The following is a 20,232-nucleotide window of genomic DNA, read 5'->3' on the forward strand; positions in this document are numbered from 1 at the left end:
GTGTATGCTACGAATAATAACAGACAAGAGACAAATTGCAGTTGAGCAATAGATATTATAATGTAGGTAATTACGTTATTTGTATAGGCTGATATGATTCAAAGTCAAAGAGAAAGTCAAAGAGGTCCAAAGGGAGAACCAGGTGAGATTGTGAGAGGTCAAAAGGGAGAAAGAGGACTACAAGGAGCTGCAGGAGACGAAGGTCCTCCGGGGCCAACAGGTCGTAGAGGCATGCAAGGCTCTAAAGGACAAACAGGACGCGTAGGAGACATCGGTTTAGAAGGTATACCTGGCCATAAGGGAGAAATGAGGCAAAGAGGAGCAAAGGGTCCAAAAGGCGAGAACGGTATGATACAAATTTCACACAAATAAACAGCCAGTTCACATTATTTCAGCCACAATGACATTTTAGGAAACAATGGAAAGCGCGGAAATGATGGGAATAAGGTAATTAAACAATGCATAACCGTTCAGTGCAACTAATTCTATCAAACAGTTTCTTCCACTCGTAGGGTCCACGAGGTGAACGTGGCCCAAGAGTAGGTCACTCACCTGCATTCCATTGTGGTGTTGTGTATTCCATAAACTATTAATTAGGCAAATGAATATCTAATTGCTCATTTGACTGAACTACAGAAGACAGTTCAAGACCTGACTGCACAAGCTGACAGTCTCCTAAAAAATTACAGGTAACAGCATCCCACAAATCATTATTATTATGACAAGTTGTTTCTAGTCTCCAATCTTAATACAGTAGGACACCACTTATCCGACACTCAGTTATCCGACAGCACAGATTATCCGACAGTGCATGGCTTGTCTGAACTGCGAGGCTGTGTGCACGCTAGGATATACGATTCCTGTGCGTATAGTACTGTATCCATGATCTATGTGTCGTCAAATGATGGCTAGCAAACCACAAAAGAGGAAGAGAGTTGTATTTTAACGATTGAAGACAAACTTGAAATCTGTGAGCTGGTTAGTAAGGGCAGCACCATGACCAGTGTTTCGGAGGAATACAGGATTGGAAGACCCACTGTTTACAATATCGTCAAATCAGAAGATAAGCTGAAACCTTTCAAACTGAACTCGAGGACGACTGCGCTAAGAAACAAAGAGCTATCAGGAGGTCACACCTCCCAGAGTTAGACAAAGCAATGTACTTATGGTTCGTGCAGCAGAGATGCCAAATCCATTGTGTGTCGCATGGTAAAGCCTGTGAAGCTCTAGAAACGGTTCTTCAGTACCAGGAAGAACAACCTGAAGTTTCAGTAAGCACAATGGTCCTACTGAATGGGCTGCTGATGAAAACAGCAAGAAGAGCGAAAGCATTGATCCAGACTAAGATTAGTGGTTACTTTAAGTCTTGACAGTTCCCATTAGTGTTCTCCCTAGTCAAAAAAGTTGTACTGTATTAGTTGTTACATGTACAATTAGATGTTGAGCTTCTTTAAGTATTCTGCAGTCGTTTTTCAAAATGTGTCCGACATTTTCAGTTAACTGACGTCCTTTTGGTCCCAAGCCCGTCGGATAAGTGGTGCCCTACTGTAAACTTTTTAAAGTCATTCCAACAACAACAAAAACTATCTACATAACTAAATGATCAGATGAGTATGTGTCAGACAAACTACCTCAAGACAAAAGCTAAAAGCTGGCAATGCAAGATCAAAGCAATGGTTTAAAAATAGACCAATGCAGTAATTAATTAAACAATACAAACATGACCACTGTAAGTCTAGAGAGAACGTGCTCTACTTACGTTACAGCACAACACAATACCATCTACAATTGGTGGCAACCAGTTTGCATGTCCTAAACAATGTTTATGAAATAACAATTGTGTTTGCACGCAAAAAAATATTGGCTTGGCTGTAAACTGCTAGGTAACGACTAGCATTGAAAGTGCCAATTTCATTCAAATGAATAAATAAATAAAGCTATGAAACTTCTACTCCCTGTATCTGTACTTTCATATTTAGTATGAGTTTATTGATTTCATTTCTGTTTCTGTTTCAGGATCTAATCGACTGACAGTTACCGAAGTGAAAATGAGACTTGATTACAAGTCTTCCAGTGTTACTTGATTCAACTATTATTAGCTAGTCTGCTTCTCACTGCTTACTATTGTAGATTGCATTGCTCTGCATGCTATTGTTCAACAAGATTCACATGTTACTTTTTGTTTCCCAACGATGTTTCCCATCAAATCCCCACTGCAATTTCTTTTTCTTCTTCTTGTCTCTTTTCTCAATCTCCTTACTCTTTCGCTTGATGTACTTCACACAGTCAAATGCTTTAGAAACTTTAACCGCAAAGTCTCTCGTAGCCAGCTCTTCACTGTACTGCTCGGCTAGCTCAAATTCTCCTAATTCAACTGCTTTGTCAATCAATTTTTCTAGTCCAGTTTTAGAAGCATGTCTGCCAGGATCAACACCATTCAAATGAGAGTTGATCTCAAAGTACTTTTTCACCTCTGTCCAGTTTTGCTCGGTCTCATCTGTTGAACGAGGACTTTCAAAATGAGGCAATTTTCCTTGTGCTTCTGTACAATGCATTTTCTTCACGTTTCCTTTTTGATTCTCATCTGCACTGTCTTCATGAGTTGTAAGATCAACAATGCAACACTTTTCACGTTTTTCATTATCTGATGTCTTCATTGCATTGCTTTTCCGTCGCCTTTTTCTCTTAGGTCTATGTGTCGCCTCTTTCTCACGTCTTTCACTAAGTTCTCGAAACTTTTCCCAAGCCGACCCTGACACCCCTCCAGGAGCCCCAGTCACAGAAAATGTGTTCTCATTATCCAACGTCTTACAATCCTCTTCCTCTGCTTCTTGCGTACATTCGTTGTCACTTGAAGAAACAAATTCTGCTAAACCCCACAATTTCAAATTACGTGTAGACATAAATGATGTTAGCGCACGTTGGCTAAGTAGACGAAGACAAAGAGACTGCTGAGAAATACTTATTAATCGATGAATATGCGCGCGCACATGTGTGCAGTATGAGAGCACATTTAAATAATTTCTATTTGATATATTTGACTTCCCGCTTCAAACCGAAGGTTGGAACTGCAAGGCTAGCGATTGCAATGTTTCGCAAACCGTTTCGAATAAAGTCAAACTCCCTTCTTAAAAATTCAGACAAGTGAGTGAGGAGTAACATAAATTCTAAAGCAATAGAGAGGCAATGTTTAGTTGTATGTTGGTAGAAGGAAACTGCGTTCTGACGTACATGCGATGATCAGGCGGACAGATCATTCAGATTCATCAGAATCACTAGAATGGGTTAATTCTATGATATCTCTCAAACAAGATATTTATCTCATTCGGTTGAGTTCGCATTGTGGAGACGTTCTGTCTGTCTATTCGTGTCTTGGGAATCCTCTTTTGTTTCAATGGAAAGACGAACTCATTCCAACTGGTAAATGTGTGCGTGCGTGCGTGCGTGCGTGTGTGTGTGTGTGTGTGTGTGTGTGTGTGTGTGTGTGTGTGTGTGTGTGTGTGTGTGTGTGTGTGTGTGTGTGTGTGTGTGTGTGTGTGTGTGTATCTGACTGGGGGCATTACCGTTTAACGGCAGCTTCATTTGCCGTGTGTGTGTGTGTGTGTGTGTGTGTGTGTGTGTGTGTGTGTGTGTGTGTGTGTGTGTGTGTGTGTGTGTGTGTGTGTGTGCTGAATATCTTTTTCAATACATGTTTGTTCATTTGTGTCAATTAATTAAAGGTTGTCTATTTGTCTGTTGTTTCTTTTCTATTTGTATTGTCAATCAAATATATTTTGACTAAAGCATAACTACACACTAAGCTATAAAATCAAATCAAATCACTATATTTTTCAAGGCTTGAATTTCTTAATTTCAACAGAATGTGGAGACAATTGATTTGAGTAGCAATTATATTACTAAGGTTTGAAACATTTTAATTTAATAAACAACTTTTTCTTTGATTAAATAATGTTAAATTAAGTAATTAAGTTAATTATACTATAGCAAGAAGAAAAAGAGTGCTCAACAAGGAAGCTCAAATGTAACACAAGTGATGTAGTCTGTGTTTTCTCAGTTTGTTTAATTAACTGTCTTTGTTTGTCTGTGTGTACTGTAATATGTATGTATGCAGTTTTATATTGGTCTATTTAAATCACATTACATCGTAGACTGTGAGCTGTTTGATGTACCTGTCTTCTTGTTAAACTCAAACATAGATACATGTATAGTTATGTTTTGTTTAGTTTACACTTTATGGCAATATCCACAGTTATTGCCTTGTTTTACAACATGGCCTCTTGTATTGGAGAAACTACAGAATGGTGCTGGTAAGTTGTGTTCATGCTATGTGAATGCTTCTCTGTTGTGCATTGTTTCATTCTAATAGATCTAATGCTTCCTGGTGTTGTACTGAAGTCATCAGATCCAACTGAGTTGGGCTTGTTTTCTAGAGGAAGAATCACAGCTGTTTGTCTGGCAGGCAACAGGTTGCTACCATTTAGAGCTTTAATTGTCTGTATGCTAGCTTATATGCTGACAATATAATTATCATGGTTGTCTAGATCAGCTGTTGCTGTTGGTGTAACTGTTGTGAGCAGTGATGACATTGCAAAAAATGGAATGAGAGGGAAGGGTATAGCTATTCTGCACGTTTACCAAGATTATCTGTGGTCAGCTGTTGCTCAATAATAAAATAATTTATATCTAATATTAGCAAACTATAACAGAACATGTGTTTCTATTACATATTTATGATCTAATAGGGAGATGGGAAAGAAAGAGTTATTGCCTAATATGCCAGAAGGCATTGATGTGGACGTAGAAGCAATGACATTACGTTCAGATTTGACAAACTTGGACTCAGATATTGTAGAAACAAAAAGACAGTGCGATGACACAGAAAACGTAGTAGAAGAGAAGTTGGACCAGCACGAAGATAGAGACGGAGAATTTGAAACAACAACAAATGACAAAACTGAAGATGTTGAATTAGCAAATGATGGAGAAGATGGAGAGTCCAGTTCTAGTTCAGCTGTTGATGACATGGATTCATTATTTGTTTGGTGTTTCCTCTGTGCTTTGCGGACTAAAGTTCGCAAATCAGATTTACCATTACTGACGAGTACATTGTACTCAGAATTTATGCAACAATGTTGGTGAGATATTTAAAGTTTATTACAGTACACAAGCACTTGGTAATTAACATTTTACTGTTTGTGTGGTCAATTATAACAATCTAGTTCAGCGGATGCAAATCTCGATGTCAAGAAAACAAAATATAAAAAGGTGTGGTGACCATATATTAACATGTGTTCTGTACAAATTGTAAAGTGAACTTATGTCTGTGTCTGTTCTAACTATTTGTGATTCAATTTTTGTTGGTTAATCAGTGCCAAAGCAGTTATGAGTCATTTTATAGATTCCAATGGGTTTTAATCATGCCATACCACCTAGCAAAGTGCTAAAAGTACTACAATACTTTGAGATTATTGATATCAAATGTATAACTTGTATGTATACTGCGTGATGGTTCTCAACATATACTGGCTATTTATTTGATTGATATCATTGTTGTTAGTTTGGGTCTAACTTGTGGCAGCTGTTGAGCGGTTGTGTTTATGACTCTGTTTGTACATTTTGCTATTGCAACAGCTGATTTGAAATTTTGTTGGTTGAGTGTGTTTGTGATTACAGTGCTTACGTTTTTCTAGTTTTCAAAGTTTCTTGCTGAGATGCAAGCAAATGGTGTTGTGACTATAAAGCAACAGTCAAAGGGAGTGGATGTAATTACAGCCATTGAGTGGAAACACGACATGTAAGACAATGTTGTTTACCAGTGAGAAGAAAATGCAAACAAATGTACTGCATTTCTGTTTAGGTTAACTAGTTTTACTGTGCCAAAACAAGAAGAAAAGCCAGTTGCAGCTACAGGACCAAAGGTTGGAGACCTCAGAAAGTCTAGATTTGTGTTGTAGTTTATTCCTTTATATATAAATAGTATGTTGTATGCTTATTTTTGGGCTTGATTTTGTGAGGGAAAGACAGACACAGGACAGCCATAGACTACTGCGTCCCCTGACCTGTTGGGCGCGGTTGCAATTGAAATCTTTAGCTGAGTAATGATCATACAGAGGCTTTTAATATAATGTCTCTGTCTGCGCTGTCTATAGCTAGACTCCAAGGTCAATGCATATGTATAGGGATCTGGCATGTTTCATGTGGTTAAGTAGTTGAAAGCTGCTATTTGATTAAACTTTGATTAATTAATTAAATTTGATTAAATTTTTAACACATCTTATTTGATTAGCTTTGCAGTTAAGTTAGTAGTCTGTTCAACTGCACAATTTTTTAAAACGACAGGTTAATTTAATTCTAAAATTATAGTCATAAAGTTTCGGATAAGACAGCGGTAAGACGGTGTGACTGCAAACGACTAATTCACTGCGTAATGAGGTCGCATGTATCACGTACACGCCCTAGCTTACATGTGGCTTACACGTAATTTGTGAATGTAAGCTGTATTTACACGAGTTTACATTTAGTCCAACCGCGTGTAAGCGCATGAAAACGAATGTAAGTGGCGTAAATACGGTATCGCATGCGTGTAAACATTGGTGTACGCGCATTGTACGGTAGGGTGACAAGATAACCATACATTACCATGGAGTTTAAATGCGGTATTGCACGCATGTAAGCAAAGTTTACATGCAATGTACATCCATGGTCGAAATGCAATGTAATAGAAAGCTTGTGCAGCCCAGGCCGCCCATGTTAAATACACAACACTGAATTCTAGTTGCAATCGTGTGTCTGTTAATGAGTTTTTGTTTATTTTTGTGTTACATATTAATTTGATAAATGACAGCAGTTAGCTGTACAAGTTATTCTTAGAGCTAGCAAATATTCTAGTCTTTTAAAATTACTTGAAATTAATATCAAAGTTAACATTTGAACAGCAGCCAGTAATGGAGTTAGTGTCGTTTTGCAGTCACTATTACTGCTATACACATACAATGTGCAGGAGAAAGAACTGTAATGGTGCAGTGATCTTGTACTACCAGGGAAAATATTGTCAGAAAGCAGAAAACAGTAGCAAATGAAAGAAACAAATTTGACGTATTCAGATGCATATGTGCATCACGTTTAGCTTTACTGAATGTTGTTCACATTTGATCACTGTGATTGAGTTATGCATGTTGTTCATTTTTCACATTGTCACAGTTTGTATATCATTGCTATTAATTTGTATTCACAAGACTTCTGTGTAGGCTCCTGTTATTGAGGAGTTGTGGAGTCCATCTGCAACAACATTGAAGATATTACAGCCGCTTGGATATAAGTAAGCTAGAAATAGTCTACAGCATGCATGGCAACTAATTTTTGCTGATTTGTGAACACAGCAAAGGATCAATTATGAGCATGAGTGAAGTGAGACAAGCAGTAACAGAGTATGTAAAAAGAAATGGTCTTGTAAGTGAAAGAAATAAGAGGTGAGTATGCAATGTTAGCAGTTGCCTATGCATGTGTCTATATTTGTCGTTATTAGGCTCTAATTTGTTGGATTGTTTATTGTCATGTATGTTGATTGTGTTATGTATTTGGCTCAAATTGTGTACGCATTACTGTGTGTGTGTGTGTGTGTGTGTGTGTGTGTGTGTGTGTGTGTGTGTGTCTGTGTGAATCGTGTTAAAACTATTTACTGCAAGTGTTACGTTATTTCATTGTCCGTTGTATGCATTTATATAAACAAGACCTTGTTGTTTGTTATTGACATGTAACAATATGTTGTTGGATCAGCGTTGTTGTGTTGGATCCTGTTCTGTGCCACATGCTCTCTCCCAAAGGTACAGCACCCTTTACAGAACTAAAATGGGATGAGCTGATGAAAAAGTGAGGCAATAATTAAATGTCATACAATTGTCACGTATCACAAATATCTAAAGGCATGCCTCACACCCTTAGGTTCTTTGAAAAGATGCTGCCATGCCATCGAGTCTCAATACACGGGAAAGGAACACATATAAAGTAAACTGTATCATTTGCCGCTAATGTAGATCAATTCGTTGAATTATATAATAGGTATGTGACGTTTGAAAATGTAATTATTGTGAACTCACTGCCACTAACTCAGAGACAAGTTGTATTTGCAGTCATTTTGATGTTTCAATTACAACAGTTCTGATTACTGTCTATGTTTAGTTAGAGTCTTTACAGTTGCTAGTATAGTAAATTTTTACTTTATTAAGTCACCATGTTGACTTTCCTTGATTTGAAAGTTACATGTAAACACAGGTAGAAGCATTGTTATGTGCTAATACTCAATAGTAGTGGTTTTGAATCTTAGTTTTGCAAATATTGAATTGTGTTAAAATTTGGTAGTGCAAGTCTAGTTTGATCTTTAGACCTTTCAAGCTAGGCCTTGATAGTTTGCTTTTGAGTTTACGCTGAACAATTGTAGGTTTTGTCAGGATCAGTCCTTAGGTTGAGAGAGGAGGGTATCGGGGTGCAGTGTGCCGGTGCTATTTATGCATAATTTTGCCTGTAAATACAATTTGCTGGTGGCTGCAATAGTCTTAATTAATAGTAGTTAGACTTGACTGCATGTCTGTAGCTATACTATCATCCTAGGCACAGCCAGTGTGTGTGTGTGTGTGTGTGTGTGTGTGTGTGTGTGTGTGTGTGTGTGTGTGTGTGTGTGTGTGTGTGTGTGTGTGTGGTGATCGCATCTACGTTTTGTCTGTTTGCATACATTTTGGAATTGTGTAGGAAAGGGGTCGTGAAACACGTTTCAATATCAACAGCTTTGAGAACTGGAAACAAAACTGTTACTCTTGTTCAAGGACTAGAGACATTTGGAATTTCACCATCTGAAGTAGCACATTACATGCAAAAGAAGGCAGCTGCTAGCACAACAGGTCAGTGCGTTGTGTATATGTCTTGCAGTCACGACACTCCCTGGTCTGTCTGTCTGTCTGACATGTTAGTTCGTGTTTGTCAGTTTGTTTGTCTTTTGATTTTGTTTTTACTGGCTGGTGGGTTTATGTAGTTGGAGATTTACCAGCAAAGAAAGGACAGTTGCCCGATAAAGAAGTTCTTATACAAGGAGATGCTGTTAGACTTGTTTCATCTCTTCTAATCGGTAACATGTACATCAGTTCGTTCTCTCTGCTTTTTCTTTGTAACTGCATTTGGTGTAGATCAATATGGGATACCACTGAAGTACATTGACGGTTTAGATCCTAAAGTACGATCTGGCAAGAGGACTTGAAAATACATGCCTTCATATGTTAATTTGATGAAGCAATTTAATTATTACCTCTCGATCTCATTGCATTGTCTATATCATATCACTCTGCTGTTTTTTAGTAAAGGCTAGCAATAACCCATCTAGTTCTTTATAATTTGTGCTCATGTCGTCACTCTCTGGAGGACTGAGCTTATTAATCAAAGAATACACAATTTTGAAATGTTGCAAACAAACAAGCACTCAAACATTTATGGGAGATGCTTGGACTCCGAGGCCTACAGCGTGAGCTCCCACGCTCCAATCGTGCACGCACGAACACGCGGTAAAAATTCGTGCAATGTCGGACGCAAACAGCGGTTGGAAACGAGTGGTAGAGAAGATTCCCAGTAAGATCTACGGCAGAAAGGCTAGGACGAGAGTGTGTTGGATAAGGTTAGATTATAATTACTACAAACTGATTCTTACTCGATCTAAAACAGTTGTGTAGGTCTTGTATTATAAATAGACAGAAATAACTGATGAATACTGATATACTAAATAACTAAAAACGAACAACAATTTTATGTTGTCAGCAGAAATGTCAACTAGATCATGCAATGCAATGGAGATCTGATCTAAGGCCACACCATTTTTCTATGTTTCTCTCGTCATCGTATTGCACAGAAATCAACGCGCGCGGAGCCCCCCCCCCAAAAAAGAAAAAGTCCAAAGAAACACGGTAAGCAGGTTGTAAGTGGCCCCAGTACAGCGTATCACCAACATGCAGTCAAACATTCTCTGACACTCTATGCAGTAACCTGATAATTTCCTATCACACTGATCTCTGGTATGTGCACGTGTCTTGGGTGAATATGAGAATGTACGCCTGCAAGTCAATCATTAGCTAATTAGAGAGCTTCACAGCCGTTTTCTTTCAGAATCTAGGCCACCTTACCATCTTTGCTAGCTATTTCAGAGCACTACTATTCTAACTAAAATGTACTTTTAAAAATCAAGTCACGTGATGTTTTTATTCTTCTAGTCAGAGTGAAACATACGCGCGTGGGTGACTAGAAACATAGAAATATAACAGTGTGGCCTAACCCTGACCCCAACTCTAACTCTAACCCTAACCCTAACCCTAGCTCTAACCCTAACTCTGACCCTGACCCTAATTCTAACCCTAACCCTAACCCTAACTCACCCTCACCCTAACCCTGACTCTTATATCCCATTTACACGAGTACTTGTAAGCAGGCCAGCCCGTGCTGGCTCGGTTTCTAAGGTATGTGTAAATGAAGGCCGAGTCGTGCCAGCTCGGCTCGGTATTTCTAGCCAGGCCAATGCACATCAGCCCGGGCTGGCTCGGGTCAAGTACATTGTGTAAACATAAACGCAGAGCATGCTGGAAAACGAGCTGCTCATGCTCATTTGTAGTCTCGCGTGGCCAGACCCCTTTCTGCCACATCATACTTCTGCGCACAAATAGTGTGGAGCGAGACGGAGAGTCTGTGTCTTATCCAGTTATGGAGCGACCAAGATGAGCAAGAAGTTTAGCTTTTGAACTCCGTTGCTGCATGTGCGCAACAGTCGTCTGGCGATAGACCTACGACGTCTTGTATGTCCTACGCATTCTAGATATGATTGTTGTAAAGCCTTAGAGAGAGAAACGCGAGCAGCTTGGCTTCTGTCCATTGCAAACGTGAGCTAACGTGAGCTATGTCAAGCTCAAGTAACTAACGCACGTTAGTGACACGCCTTGGCTTCCTTGAGTGTGTCGTGTAAACGCATGCTGGAATACTGGGATGTGTGCTTGTGTAAACGGGGTATAACTCTAACCCTAACGCTGACCCTTATATCTCACCCTGACCTAACCCTAACCCTAACGGTTAATCCTAACCCGTAACCCTGTATTGCATGTACACTGTATTAATTCAGCACATGCATGTTACAACAATTGTATTGAATTTTTACAGCAATTAATGTAGAAGTTTGAAGAAGACTCCATCACATCAAGAATTGCTTTCAATATACGTTTGGAATTGGCAAATTTCAGATTTTATTTACAGCGAATGTCTTGACTTTCGGTTTTTACAGTGGCTTGTAATTTGTTGTTGTTTTGTTTGTTATTTAGTCCTATGGGTCGAAAACTAGTTGGTCAAGGACAATTGGAGAAACACTTGAAAGCGATCGGGTCTAAACTGTCTGTTGAGATGTTTGATTTCAGCAGAAACGTTGGACAAAAAAAAGATGGCAAAGCAGAAAGTCACAGCTGCAGAACAGAAACACTAAGAATGACGGACTCAGTAAATGTGTCTCAACACAAAAGGGGAAAGAGTACTAATGATGTAACTGAACAAACATGCAGTGTTATTGTCAAGCATCAGACTAAAAACAAACAGAAAATGAAAGATTGTAAAGAGAAAAAAGGAGGGAAACAGGATGAAATCCGACATTATTTTTTGCGACCAAAAGATAAGTTAATGACAGTAAACACAAACAGTAAACAACATCAAGATGCAAATGGTTGCAGTAACGACATAGGGAGTAAAGAACTTATGGACTCTAGTGTCACCGAGTCTGACGTTCAAGAGCACGGGGCTGCATGTGGTACACCACCTGGAACGCCTCTCCTGAAACGTACTTCATCAGTTCGTGGAGTGAAGAGAAAACTGACAACAAGTCCATACTTTTATCAGAAGCCTGTCTTGGGGTATGCGGTTGATGATGAAATGAGGAGGCCAAGACATTTGTCTGTGTGTTATGTACCACCAAAGTCTCCATTTAATCTTATTCAGGAATCTTTGTTTCATGACCCATGGAGACTTCTAATAGCAACCATATTCTTACATCGAACGTCAGGTAGGTCAGCTGTTCTATTGCTTGTATGTTCACTGTCTGTATGTTCACTGTCTGTAGTTTTACTTGACATTTTGGTGGTCTTGATGTGTTTGTACAATAGAGTATACTTGAAGTGCAGAGCAAATGGAATTAATTTTAGTTTTACAGTGTGGTTTGTTTATTTGTTTGTTTATTTGTTTGTTTATTTTGTTTATTTTTTGTTTTTGTGCATTTGTTTGTTTGTTTGTCTATCTGTTTATGCCTGCTGATCTGTTTAATTAATGAGCACATCTATTTTAAGTATGACTGTAACACTCTAAATAGCAGAAAACTAACCATTTCCATATCTGCAACACCAAATAACTAGACATACAAATTAAAATAACTGCATACATTCTATATTTTGAAACTGTAATTGTATAACACATTTGGACTTTTACTTTCTCCAGCCTAAACTGGGTGATGAGTCATTGTCGTTCCCTGTCATCATGAGTTGTAATTTGTCTTTGTAGGAGACAAGGCTATTCCTATTTTGTGGGAGTTCTTCAAGTGTTATCCATCAGCTGAAGTCACAAGAAAATCAAATCCTGAACCGATAGCTCGATTATTGCAGCCTCTAGGTTTGTTTCAGAAACGAGCAGAGATCATTGTTCAATTTTCAAGTGAATACTCTCTACTGGAAGTTTGTATTTATATTGCAAAAATGTGTTTGTGTAGATGAGTACGTTGATATGGATTGGGAGTATCCTATTGAGTTGCATGGGATTGGAAAATATGGGAATAATTCTTATCGAATTTTTTGTTGCGGCGAGTGGAAAGATGTAAGTTTTTTGTTCTAAAGCAGGAGCTTTACATTTCTTTTTATTTTTAATATTTTACTTTATGAAACTTTTATAGGTAAAATTGTAGCAAATTAGTAGGCAGATTGTTGGGATAGCAGTTAGTCTTGTGGCAGTCTTTGTGCTCTGATGTCAGTTGCAGATACAGTAGAAATAAAATTTACAGAGGACACATGGCCAAGATATGCAGCATGCCTGTTGGCGGTGCACATCTGTGTATGCAAAAGTGCACACGCACAGGCCTGTGTATGTCATCAGATAGTTTAATCTAGTAGGTAGTTGCATCAGTTGGCTAAGCACGAATGCTAATGAAAGAACATGAAGCCTCTTTAGTCTGATCTTGTTCCTTGTGAAACACAGTATTGACTCAAACTGTAGTTTCATAGCTGCATAGTTAGCAGCCGGTTGCCTACAGTGTAGCTATGTCATTTAGCAGATGTACGTTTACACACATGTACGTTTACACACATGTACCCTTTACTTGTGTGCCTTCAAACAACTTTTGTAACATTTTGTGATATTTCTTATGTTTTCAATTCTGGCATAATTGGTACGTTTGTGTAACATGTGATGTACTGCAGGTGACACCAGATGACCATAAACTGAACCAATACCATTGCTGGATTTCTCAACAAGAAACAGCAAACTGACTCACAAGACTCAAAGCTAATAAAATTAGTTTATCTCTAATGATTTACAGTGCTTGCAGTAGAATGCCAGTGAGTTCATCTTTGGATAATACAATACTGTTGCCCTTCATACTGGAACTCTTTGCTGACTTCTCAACAATTGCAGGCACATCATCTTCGTTTAGACCATATGTAGACAAAGGTGGTACATTGAGCACTGAGCACAGTCGCTGTATAAACTTGACAGCATCCTGGCTTGTTGCATCTGAACGTCCAGTGATAAGCTGAGCCACTTCGGAATACTTTCCCAACAGTGGGCTGTCTGGTGAACGTTCAGTTAGAGCTTGGACATTTGCAGTGATGACGAACGGTAGCAAGCGAGCACAGATAGCACCATGAGGAGCTCCCTTGCACCAACCACCAATCACTCCTGCAAAGCCATGCACTGCTCCTAATTTTGCATTTGCAAGTGCCAGGCCACCCATCAGACTGCAGAGACACATGCCCTCTCGAGCATCAAGATTGTCACCCGACTCAAATGCAGTTTGGAGTGACTGAGCACCATGTCGCAGTCCTTCCTTAGCAATGGCATCTGTTAATGGATTGGAAAGTACCGAAACAAATGGTTCTAGACACTGCAAGAAACAATATATCACTTGCTGGCATCAAATAGATTTCTGTGAGTCATATCTACCTACACTACATTGCATGTGCAAAGTACATGGCCAGTAGATACGTATTCTTGTAATGAATACGCATGGATGTATGTTGTTGAACTCATTGTACAAGTTTCAACTTGTGTGTGTGTGAGTGTGTGTGTGTGTGTGTGTGTGTGTGTGTGTGTGTGTGTGTGTGTGTGTGTGTGTGTGTGTGTGTGTGTGTGTGTGCGAGCGCGCACATGCACATGACATTTGATGTGCTTAACAATAATACCACCAATCACTTTCGCTGTTACCTGAGTAAACGCATCCAATCCAGTACTGGCAGTTACAGATGGTGGAACACTAACCGTCAGGAGAGGATCAATCACAGCCACTCGAGGCAGCATGTAAGAACTCCTAATACTAGCCTTAACACGATCCCCTGGAGAAGCAAGCACAGAATTCTTCGTCACCTCAGCTCCTGTGCCAGCAGTTGTAGGGACTGCAATAAATGGCAAACTGGGTTTGGACACTGTGTGGCCACGCCCCACTACCTCCATGTAATCCAATGGTTCTCCACCATTTGTCACTAGAGCTGCAATCACTTTACCAACGTCGATCACCGAGCCACCGCCAATAGCAACAACTGCATCACAACCACTAGTCGATGCCAAACGAACGCCTTCAGTAGCAACATCGACTGTCGGCTCGCCGTGGACTTCGAACGTCACGTGACCTACAAAGAAAAAATAAGAAAAAATTGAAATTAAAATTAATAAGTCAGCTAACATCAAGTCAATAAAGACATGCATACTCGGCAAGCTGTCGAGAATTGCTTTGTGACGAGATGCTTTTCCAACTACAGCAAACGCTTTACGAGCATCTGCAGTTTGCAACAGCTTGGGCAGCTCAGATGCAACTCCCCTTCCAAACACAATCTTCGTTGCAGTCGCAAATTCGAATCGTTGCACGACCGACATTATCAAATACGTCACGTGACCGTCACACCTGTAAGCATCCGGGTGCTAGGCTACCTATAGGCGGTGAAACGGACATGAGTGAGACAACAGCCAAGCGACAGAAATTTCAATTGCAGAGCGGCGTGAGCGTCGTGCTTGGAGCTCAATGGGGCGATGAAGGAAAGGGGAAACTGGTGGATATCCTCGCTGCTGAAGCAGATGTCGTGTGCAGATGTCAGGTAGAGGTGTTGTCTAACTGTTGGAGAGAATTTAGAATTGCGGAACGTGGCGTCGGGGCGCACAGATTGGCTCCTTTTCGGTGCCATTTTGGCTGCGCGAGTCACCGCGCAGCGAATGTAGCTAGATTAGACAGTCACTGCTAGATGTATTGTCTGTTGGGCTGGATACTGGAGGTGATAGTCTGATGTGAACGTCAGGCGTGCTGGACAAGATGTCGTGACTGTAGAACTGTTGTTTGATGATTAGTTAGTTAATAATATCGATACATGTACGAACTTTAAATTAATGAATAGTAGAGCGATGTAGGTAAACAATACAATTGTAACGATTTTGATTTGATTGTAAACTTACCTGTAATTAATACCAGTGTGTTACAGTAATTAATTAATTAATTAACTTTTGCTGTGTATATCTCTTGTGTAAATAAAAGCGATGATGACAATAGTGGTAGGATCAAGACACAAAACTCTAAAAATTATTGTGAGAGTTTTATTACAAAACAAACTGTGCATTAACAAATATTTCTAGTTAGTTTTCAGCATTCAACAGTAGCAGTTGGGAGAAATCTGATTTGGTAATGATCAAGTTACTGTTTGGGGGTTTAGACTGGGTACTGTTTTTGCAGCCGTTGTGAATAATTTGAATGGTATGATACTATCATATGATATCATGCTTGCAGCTGAAACTCATGGTTTCTTGTGACAATGTCTACTTGATAGTTTATCTGAAACATATTATATTGAAACAAAATGTTCTATAGCCTTGTATGTTAGACAGTGTCACACACACACACACACACACACACACACACACACACACACACACACACACACACACACACACACACACACACACACACAATGGAAAATGGCAAAAAGGAGCTGCCGTTATAATCTGGCTGGGTTCCTGTGCACTAAGTGGGAGCTATGGGCTGTGCTTAGCAATCTCCTGGAGCCTGGCCAGGTGCTCGCAGGAGCACCGACTGCGACGCCAACTGTGGTGTAGTCACCCGAAGTCCCACCCAGACCCCAGTGGCTGAGGGACTTTGTCGCAGTCGGAGGCCCTTGCCACCTCAGTCAATGACGAGGTACTCATTTATACTCCTGAGTTGAGAGAGGTAATTGTGTGTAAGTTTCTTGCTTAAGGAAATTATGCCATAGCTTGCCATCACTGTGACTTGAACTTGCAACCCTGCATGGTCCTGGATGTTTTCATTCTCCAAACGCACTCTCTAACCAGTTGAGCCACAGCAGCACACCACACACACACACACACACACACACACAGACACACACACACACACACACACACACACACACACACACACACACACACACACACACACACCAGCTCATGTTTCTCTTTTCTAAGGAAATGTTGTTGTTGTAGGGTGGCAATAATGCAGGGCACACTGTAGTAGCCAATGACATCTCTTACGACTTTCATCTCTTACCAAGGTGTGTGGTACATTTTCTTTTTAATTAATATCAATTATGTATTAGCCATATTGGTAGTGGTATTATACATCAAGACTGCAAATCAGTTATTGGTTGGTAAATTGCAACAAGTAGCTTTTCATCAAATATGTGAGTCATTATGTCGAATAATTATAGGCAACGGTGTTGTTGTACACTTGCCTGGTTTATTTGAAGAAGCCAAGAAATGTGAGAAGAAAGGTAACTAAACTGATCAGTTCATTCTAGTTGGTTTTGAGTTGACTTGGTTATGTCAGGTATTACGAAATGGCAGGATAGACTTCTCATTTCAGATCGTGCTCATTTAGGTAGCTACTGGTAATTTATTGTCTCAGAAAGCAGACATTTACAACATAGTTTGTGTTCTCGTTTAGTGTTTGATCTGCATCAGGCAGTTGATGGTCTTATAGAACAGGAAAAAGGCAGTAAGAGGTACATAGATGTAGACATGTTTAGTGATCAAGTGTAAAAATGGTGTTTATTGGAGTGATAATGTTAGTTTAGGAACAACAAAGAAGGGAATTGGACCAACGTATGCCTCCAAGGTGAGTTTAACTGTAGTTAACAGAGATGTCATTGAATTTTTGGCACATTGATTTACAGGCATCAAGGAGCAATCTAAGAATGTGTGATCTACTGGGCAATTATGAGGAGTTTAGTGTCAGGTCAGTAAAGGACATCTTTTGTCAGTTTTCAGTTTGTCTGTCTGTCTGGGTGTTTGGTGAGAAATGAGTTTTATAATAATAATAATAATAATAATAATAATAATAATAATATATTTCACTTTGTACCAACAGGTACGGCCTCTCACAAATGAGAGAAATATACATACAAACACATGCATACACATAGACACCTCAATACTCTTAGAATCATTTGTTCTTTTAGATTCAAACATATGGCAGATGGCTATCAAAGACGGTAATGATGATGATGATGGTGTTTGATGTTTGTGATAGGAAGCATTTGTTGTCGTTGTATAGATTTTCTAATTTGAATGTGGATTGTGAAGAAGAATTGGAGAGATACAAAGTAGATACACCACGCAAATCTTTTAATTGTTTGTTTGCGTGTGAAGAGACAGTATATTGTGTATACACGTTTAATAGTCGTTGGCTGATGCTGTACGTCCAATGGTGGGAGACACTGTTTACTATCTGAACACTGCAATTAGCTCTTGCAAGAAGATTGTCGTCGAAGGTGCAAATGCCACTATGCTAGACATTGATTTTGGTGAGTGGCTCTTTAGTGAATGATGTTTGAAGCTTTTATGAGCTGCCAGCAGCTTGCCTTACAAATGGAGGGTTTTGCTGTAGAAATATCAATAATTTTATTCTGTAGTGTCTCTACTGAGACTGCTTGTTTACTAAGTTTTTGCTCTTGTAAAGGCACATGCACTTGAGAAACCTGATCATCAGGCTTGAGCATAAGAAAATAGGAATTTTCATCTTACAATGATATGCTGAATTGTACAACAACAACAACGATGTAATGGCTTGGTTGTACTTACTGACTAAGAAACATTAGTGGTTGAAACGGTTCAGATCCCTTGTTTTAGTCTTCACAGACTAAGGATGCATGCCACACAGGCTAGTAATGAAATTTGGTATTCCAGCTTTATACCCAAATGTTGCAGCTCAGCAACTTCTTTGTAAACATCTCACAGTGAACTACATGAATAACGTTTCTTGATGGATTTTTAGTCAAATAATGTTGATGTGATATCTGAATACCAGTTTTAGGACACTTTCTTTTTGTCAGTTGCTTGATACTGTTACATTAGGGTGCGTGTGTGTGGTGTGTGTGTGTGTGTGTGTGTGTGTGTGTGTGTGTGTGAGAGAGAGAGAGAGAGAGAGAGAGAGAGAGAGACTGCAGTTTGTGAGGGTGCTGGAAGTATGAAAATTGGCATTATCAACTGCACACAATCTGGACTGTCCAACAGTGTTTCTACTACTGCTTCATGTTGAGGTTTGTAAATTGTTTTCTCGACTGTTGGACCTGTAGAACAGTTACACGTTTCCAATTTGAGGTTTTGGCCGAATCAAAATTGCTCATAACAAGTAGAAGGCCAAGAGACAGTTCATGTCCATACTTGTGTTCTTGGATTTGTTTTAATGAGTATTAGAATAATGTGGTACCGCTGTGGACGGACCAAAAGCCGGACCAACAACTGACAATTAGAATGCAGTGCATGTTGATATAGTGGCTGTGTGTATACGGTATGAAGTTTCTTCTGATAGGAACATATCCGTATGTGACTTCATCAAATTGCACTGTGGGTGGCGTATGCACTGGACTTGGTCTTCCTCCCAAAGCAATTGATCGAGTTTATGGAGTTGTGAAAGCTTATACTACACGTGTGGGGATTGGCTCATTCCCAACTGAACAAGTCAACGTAGGCAGTCGGTGTGCACATGATTGTGAGTTTCATTTGATAGAGTGTTGTTGGTTAGGAGGTTGGTGACAAGCTTCAACGGATTGGACGTGAAGTAGGAGTAACAACCGGACGGAAACGTCGATGTGGTTGGCTAGATCTTGTTGTAGTGAAGTATTCTCATATGATCAACAATTACACAAGGTAGAAGACAATGAATGTGATCTTGCATTTGTGTTGCTTATTAATGTTTATTGTGTCAGTCTTGCTGTGATGAAGGTTGATATTCTGGATACATTTGACGAAGTAAAAGTAGCAGTTGGCTACAAGCTTGCTGGAAAAGTACTGCCATCGTTTCCTGGTCAGCCGACATCAAATTTTGTGTTAATATGTTTAATCTGTTAAGAATTTTGATGGTTACAGCTGATCAACATATTCTCAAAGATGTGGAAGTTGATTATGTGACAATGCCAGGATGGAAACAGAGCACTGAACAATGCAGAACATTTGAGGAGCTTCCAGTCAATGCACAAGCTTATTTGAAAAAGATCGAAAGCATCACAGGAGTACCAGGTAGCTAACGTATGTGCATTTTTATTGGCAAGTTGCTTGTAATTTAACTTGTGTGTAGTTCAATTTGTTGGAGTTGGTCCTAGTCGTGAACAGATAATTCAAATTTTTTGAGGATTTAAAGTTTGGAACGCTTTGAACCATGGAGGACTTTGAATCTCAATTGGAGAGTTCATGTTTGTTTAATTAATCGGACTTAACTGTCATTTGGCACTATATCGATGTATTTTTTGCCAATGAGTTAGACTATCTAGCCATACATATTTACCAAATGCTGGTTTATTTTAGACGTGATTTCAAGAATTTTAGTGGCCAATCTAGGATCATTTGTAGTACGTCTGTTAATGAATTACAGGTAGAGGGATTATGAGAGTTGTGCACAAATATATATCTGTGATGCTATCTATAAGTACATGCTATCTATTAACACTAAGTTGGGCTTTGGAAATAATTGGACTA

The 20,232-nt window shown here is 39.3% G+C and overlaps 6 protein-coding genes across 7 annotated transcripts in view; 4 read left to right on the forward strand and 2 right to left on the reverse strand.

Moving 5' to 3' along the window:
* Positions 1–2,152, forward strand: part of LOC134179549 (collagen alpha-1(XXIII) chain-like) — a 5,178-nt gene extending 3,026 nt beyond the window's left edge. Inside the window, exons 5-9 of the mRNA XM_062646476.1 lie at positions 88–346; positions 413–447; positions 513–539; positions 598–689; positions 2,017–2,152. Of these exons, the coding sequence (XP_062502460.1) occupies positions 88–346; positions 413–447; positions 513–539; positions 598–689; positions 2,017–2,023 (420 nt within the window). The 3' untranslated portion in view covers positions 2,024–2,152. The remainder of the gene's footprint in view (positions 1–87; positions 347–412; positions 448–512; positions 540–597; positions 690–2,016) is intronic.
* A 13-nt stretch (positions 2,153–2,165) lies between these two features.
* Positions 2,166–3,013, reverse strand: LOC134179547 (protein FAM204A-like). Its single transcript, XM_062646474.1, has one exon. The coding sequence runs from the start codon at positions 2,901–2,903 to the stop codon at positions 2,166–2,168; it is 738 nt and encodes a 245-aa protein (XP_062502458.1). The 5' UTR covers positions 2,904–3,013.
* On the forward strand, positions 2,958–9,302 carry LOC134179546 (eukaryotic translation initiation factor 2D-like). The gene is made up of 16 exons (XM_062646472.1): positions 2,958–3,144; positions 3,209–3,420; positions 4,224–4,307; positions 4,367–4,466; positions 4,542–4,649; positions 4,743–5,135; positions 5,220–5,265; positions 5,691–5,794; positions 5,858–5,918; positions 7,248–7,318; positions 7,380–7,469; positions 7,777–7,869; positions 7,942–8,004; positions 8,746–8,894; positions 9,026–9,118; positions 9,177–9,302. The coding sequence occupies exons 1-16, from the start codon at positions 3,002–3,004 to the stop codon at positions 9,245–9,247; spliced, it is 1,881 nt and encodes a 626-aa protein (XP_062502456.1). The 5' UTR covers positions 2,958–3,001; the 3' UTR covers positions 9,248–9,302.
* A 217-nt stretch (positions 9,303–9,519) lies between these two features.
* On the forward strand, positions 9,520–13,644 carry LOC134180383 (methyl-CpG-binding domain protein 4-like). Of its 2 annotated transcripts, none has more exons than XM_062647531.1 (5): positions 9,520–9,658; positions 11,340–12,067; positions 12,559–12,708; positions 12,764–12,867; positions 13,467–13,644. In XM_062647531.1, exons 1-5 carry the CDS (start codon positions 9,564–9,566, stop codon positions 13,533–13,535), a joined length of 1,146 nt encoding a protein of 381 aa, XP_062503515.1. In that variant the 5' UTR covers positions 9,520–9,563; the 3' UTR covers positions 13,536–13,644. The 2 variants fall into 2 exon arrangements, with proteins under 2 accessions (XP_062503515.1, XP_062503516.1); XM_062647532.1 differs by having other exon boundaries at positions 9,530–9,658; positions 11,182–12,067.
* LOC134180382 (uncharacterized) lies at positions 13,580–15,149 on the reverse strand. Its single transcript, XM_062647530.1, has 3 exons — positions 14,970–15,149; positions 14,470–14,891; positions 13,580–14,149 (listed from the first exon to the last, which is right to left on the reverse strand). Exons 1-3 carry the CDS (start codon positions 15,133–15,135, stop codon positions 13,580–13,582), a joined length of 1,158 nt encoding a protein of 385 aa, XP_062503514.1. The 5' UTR covers positions 15,136–15,149.
* A 37-nt stretch (positions 15,150–15,186) lies between these two features.
* On the forward strand, positions 15,187–20,145 carry LOC134179768 (adenylosuccinate synthetase isozyme 1 A-like). The gene is made up of 16 exons (XM_062646725.1): positions 15,187–15,353; positions 16,744–16,811; positions 16,869–16,903; positions 16,968–17,030; positions 17,087–17,137; positions 17,204–17,261; positions 17,329–17,374; positions 17,433–17,494; positions 17,718–17,750; positions 17,813–17,861; positions 17,939–18,062; positions 19,070–19,224; positions 19,283–19,407; positions 19,467–19,564; positions 19,627–19,776; positions 19,835–20,145. The coding sequence occupies exons 1-16, from the start codon at positions 15,210–15,212 to the stop codon at positions 19,885–19,887; spliced, it is 1,314 nt and encodes a 437-aa protein (XP_062502709.1). The 5' UTR covers positions 15,187–15,209; the 3' UTR covers positions 19,888–20,145.
* Positions 20,146–20,232: the final 87 nt, after the last annotated feature.

Source organism: Corticium candelabrum, chromosome 5 (assembly GCF_963422355.1).
Source record: "Corticium candelabrum chromosome 5, ooCorCand1.1, whole genome shotgun sequence".
NCBI classification, from domain to species: Eukaryota; Metazoa; Porifera; class Homoscleromorpha; order Homosclerophorida; family Plakinidae; genus Corticium; species Corticium candelabrum.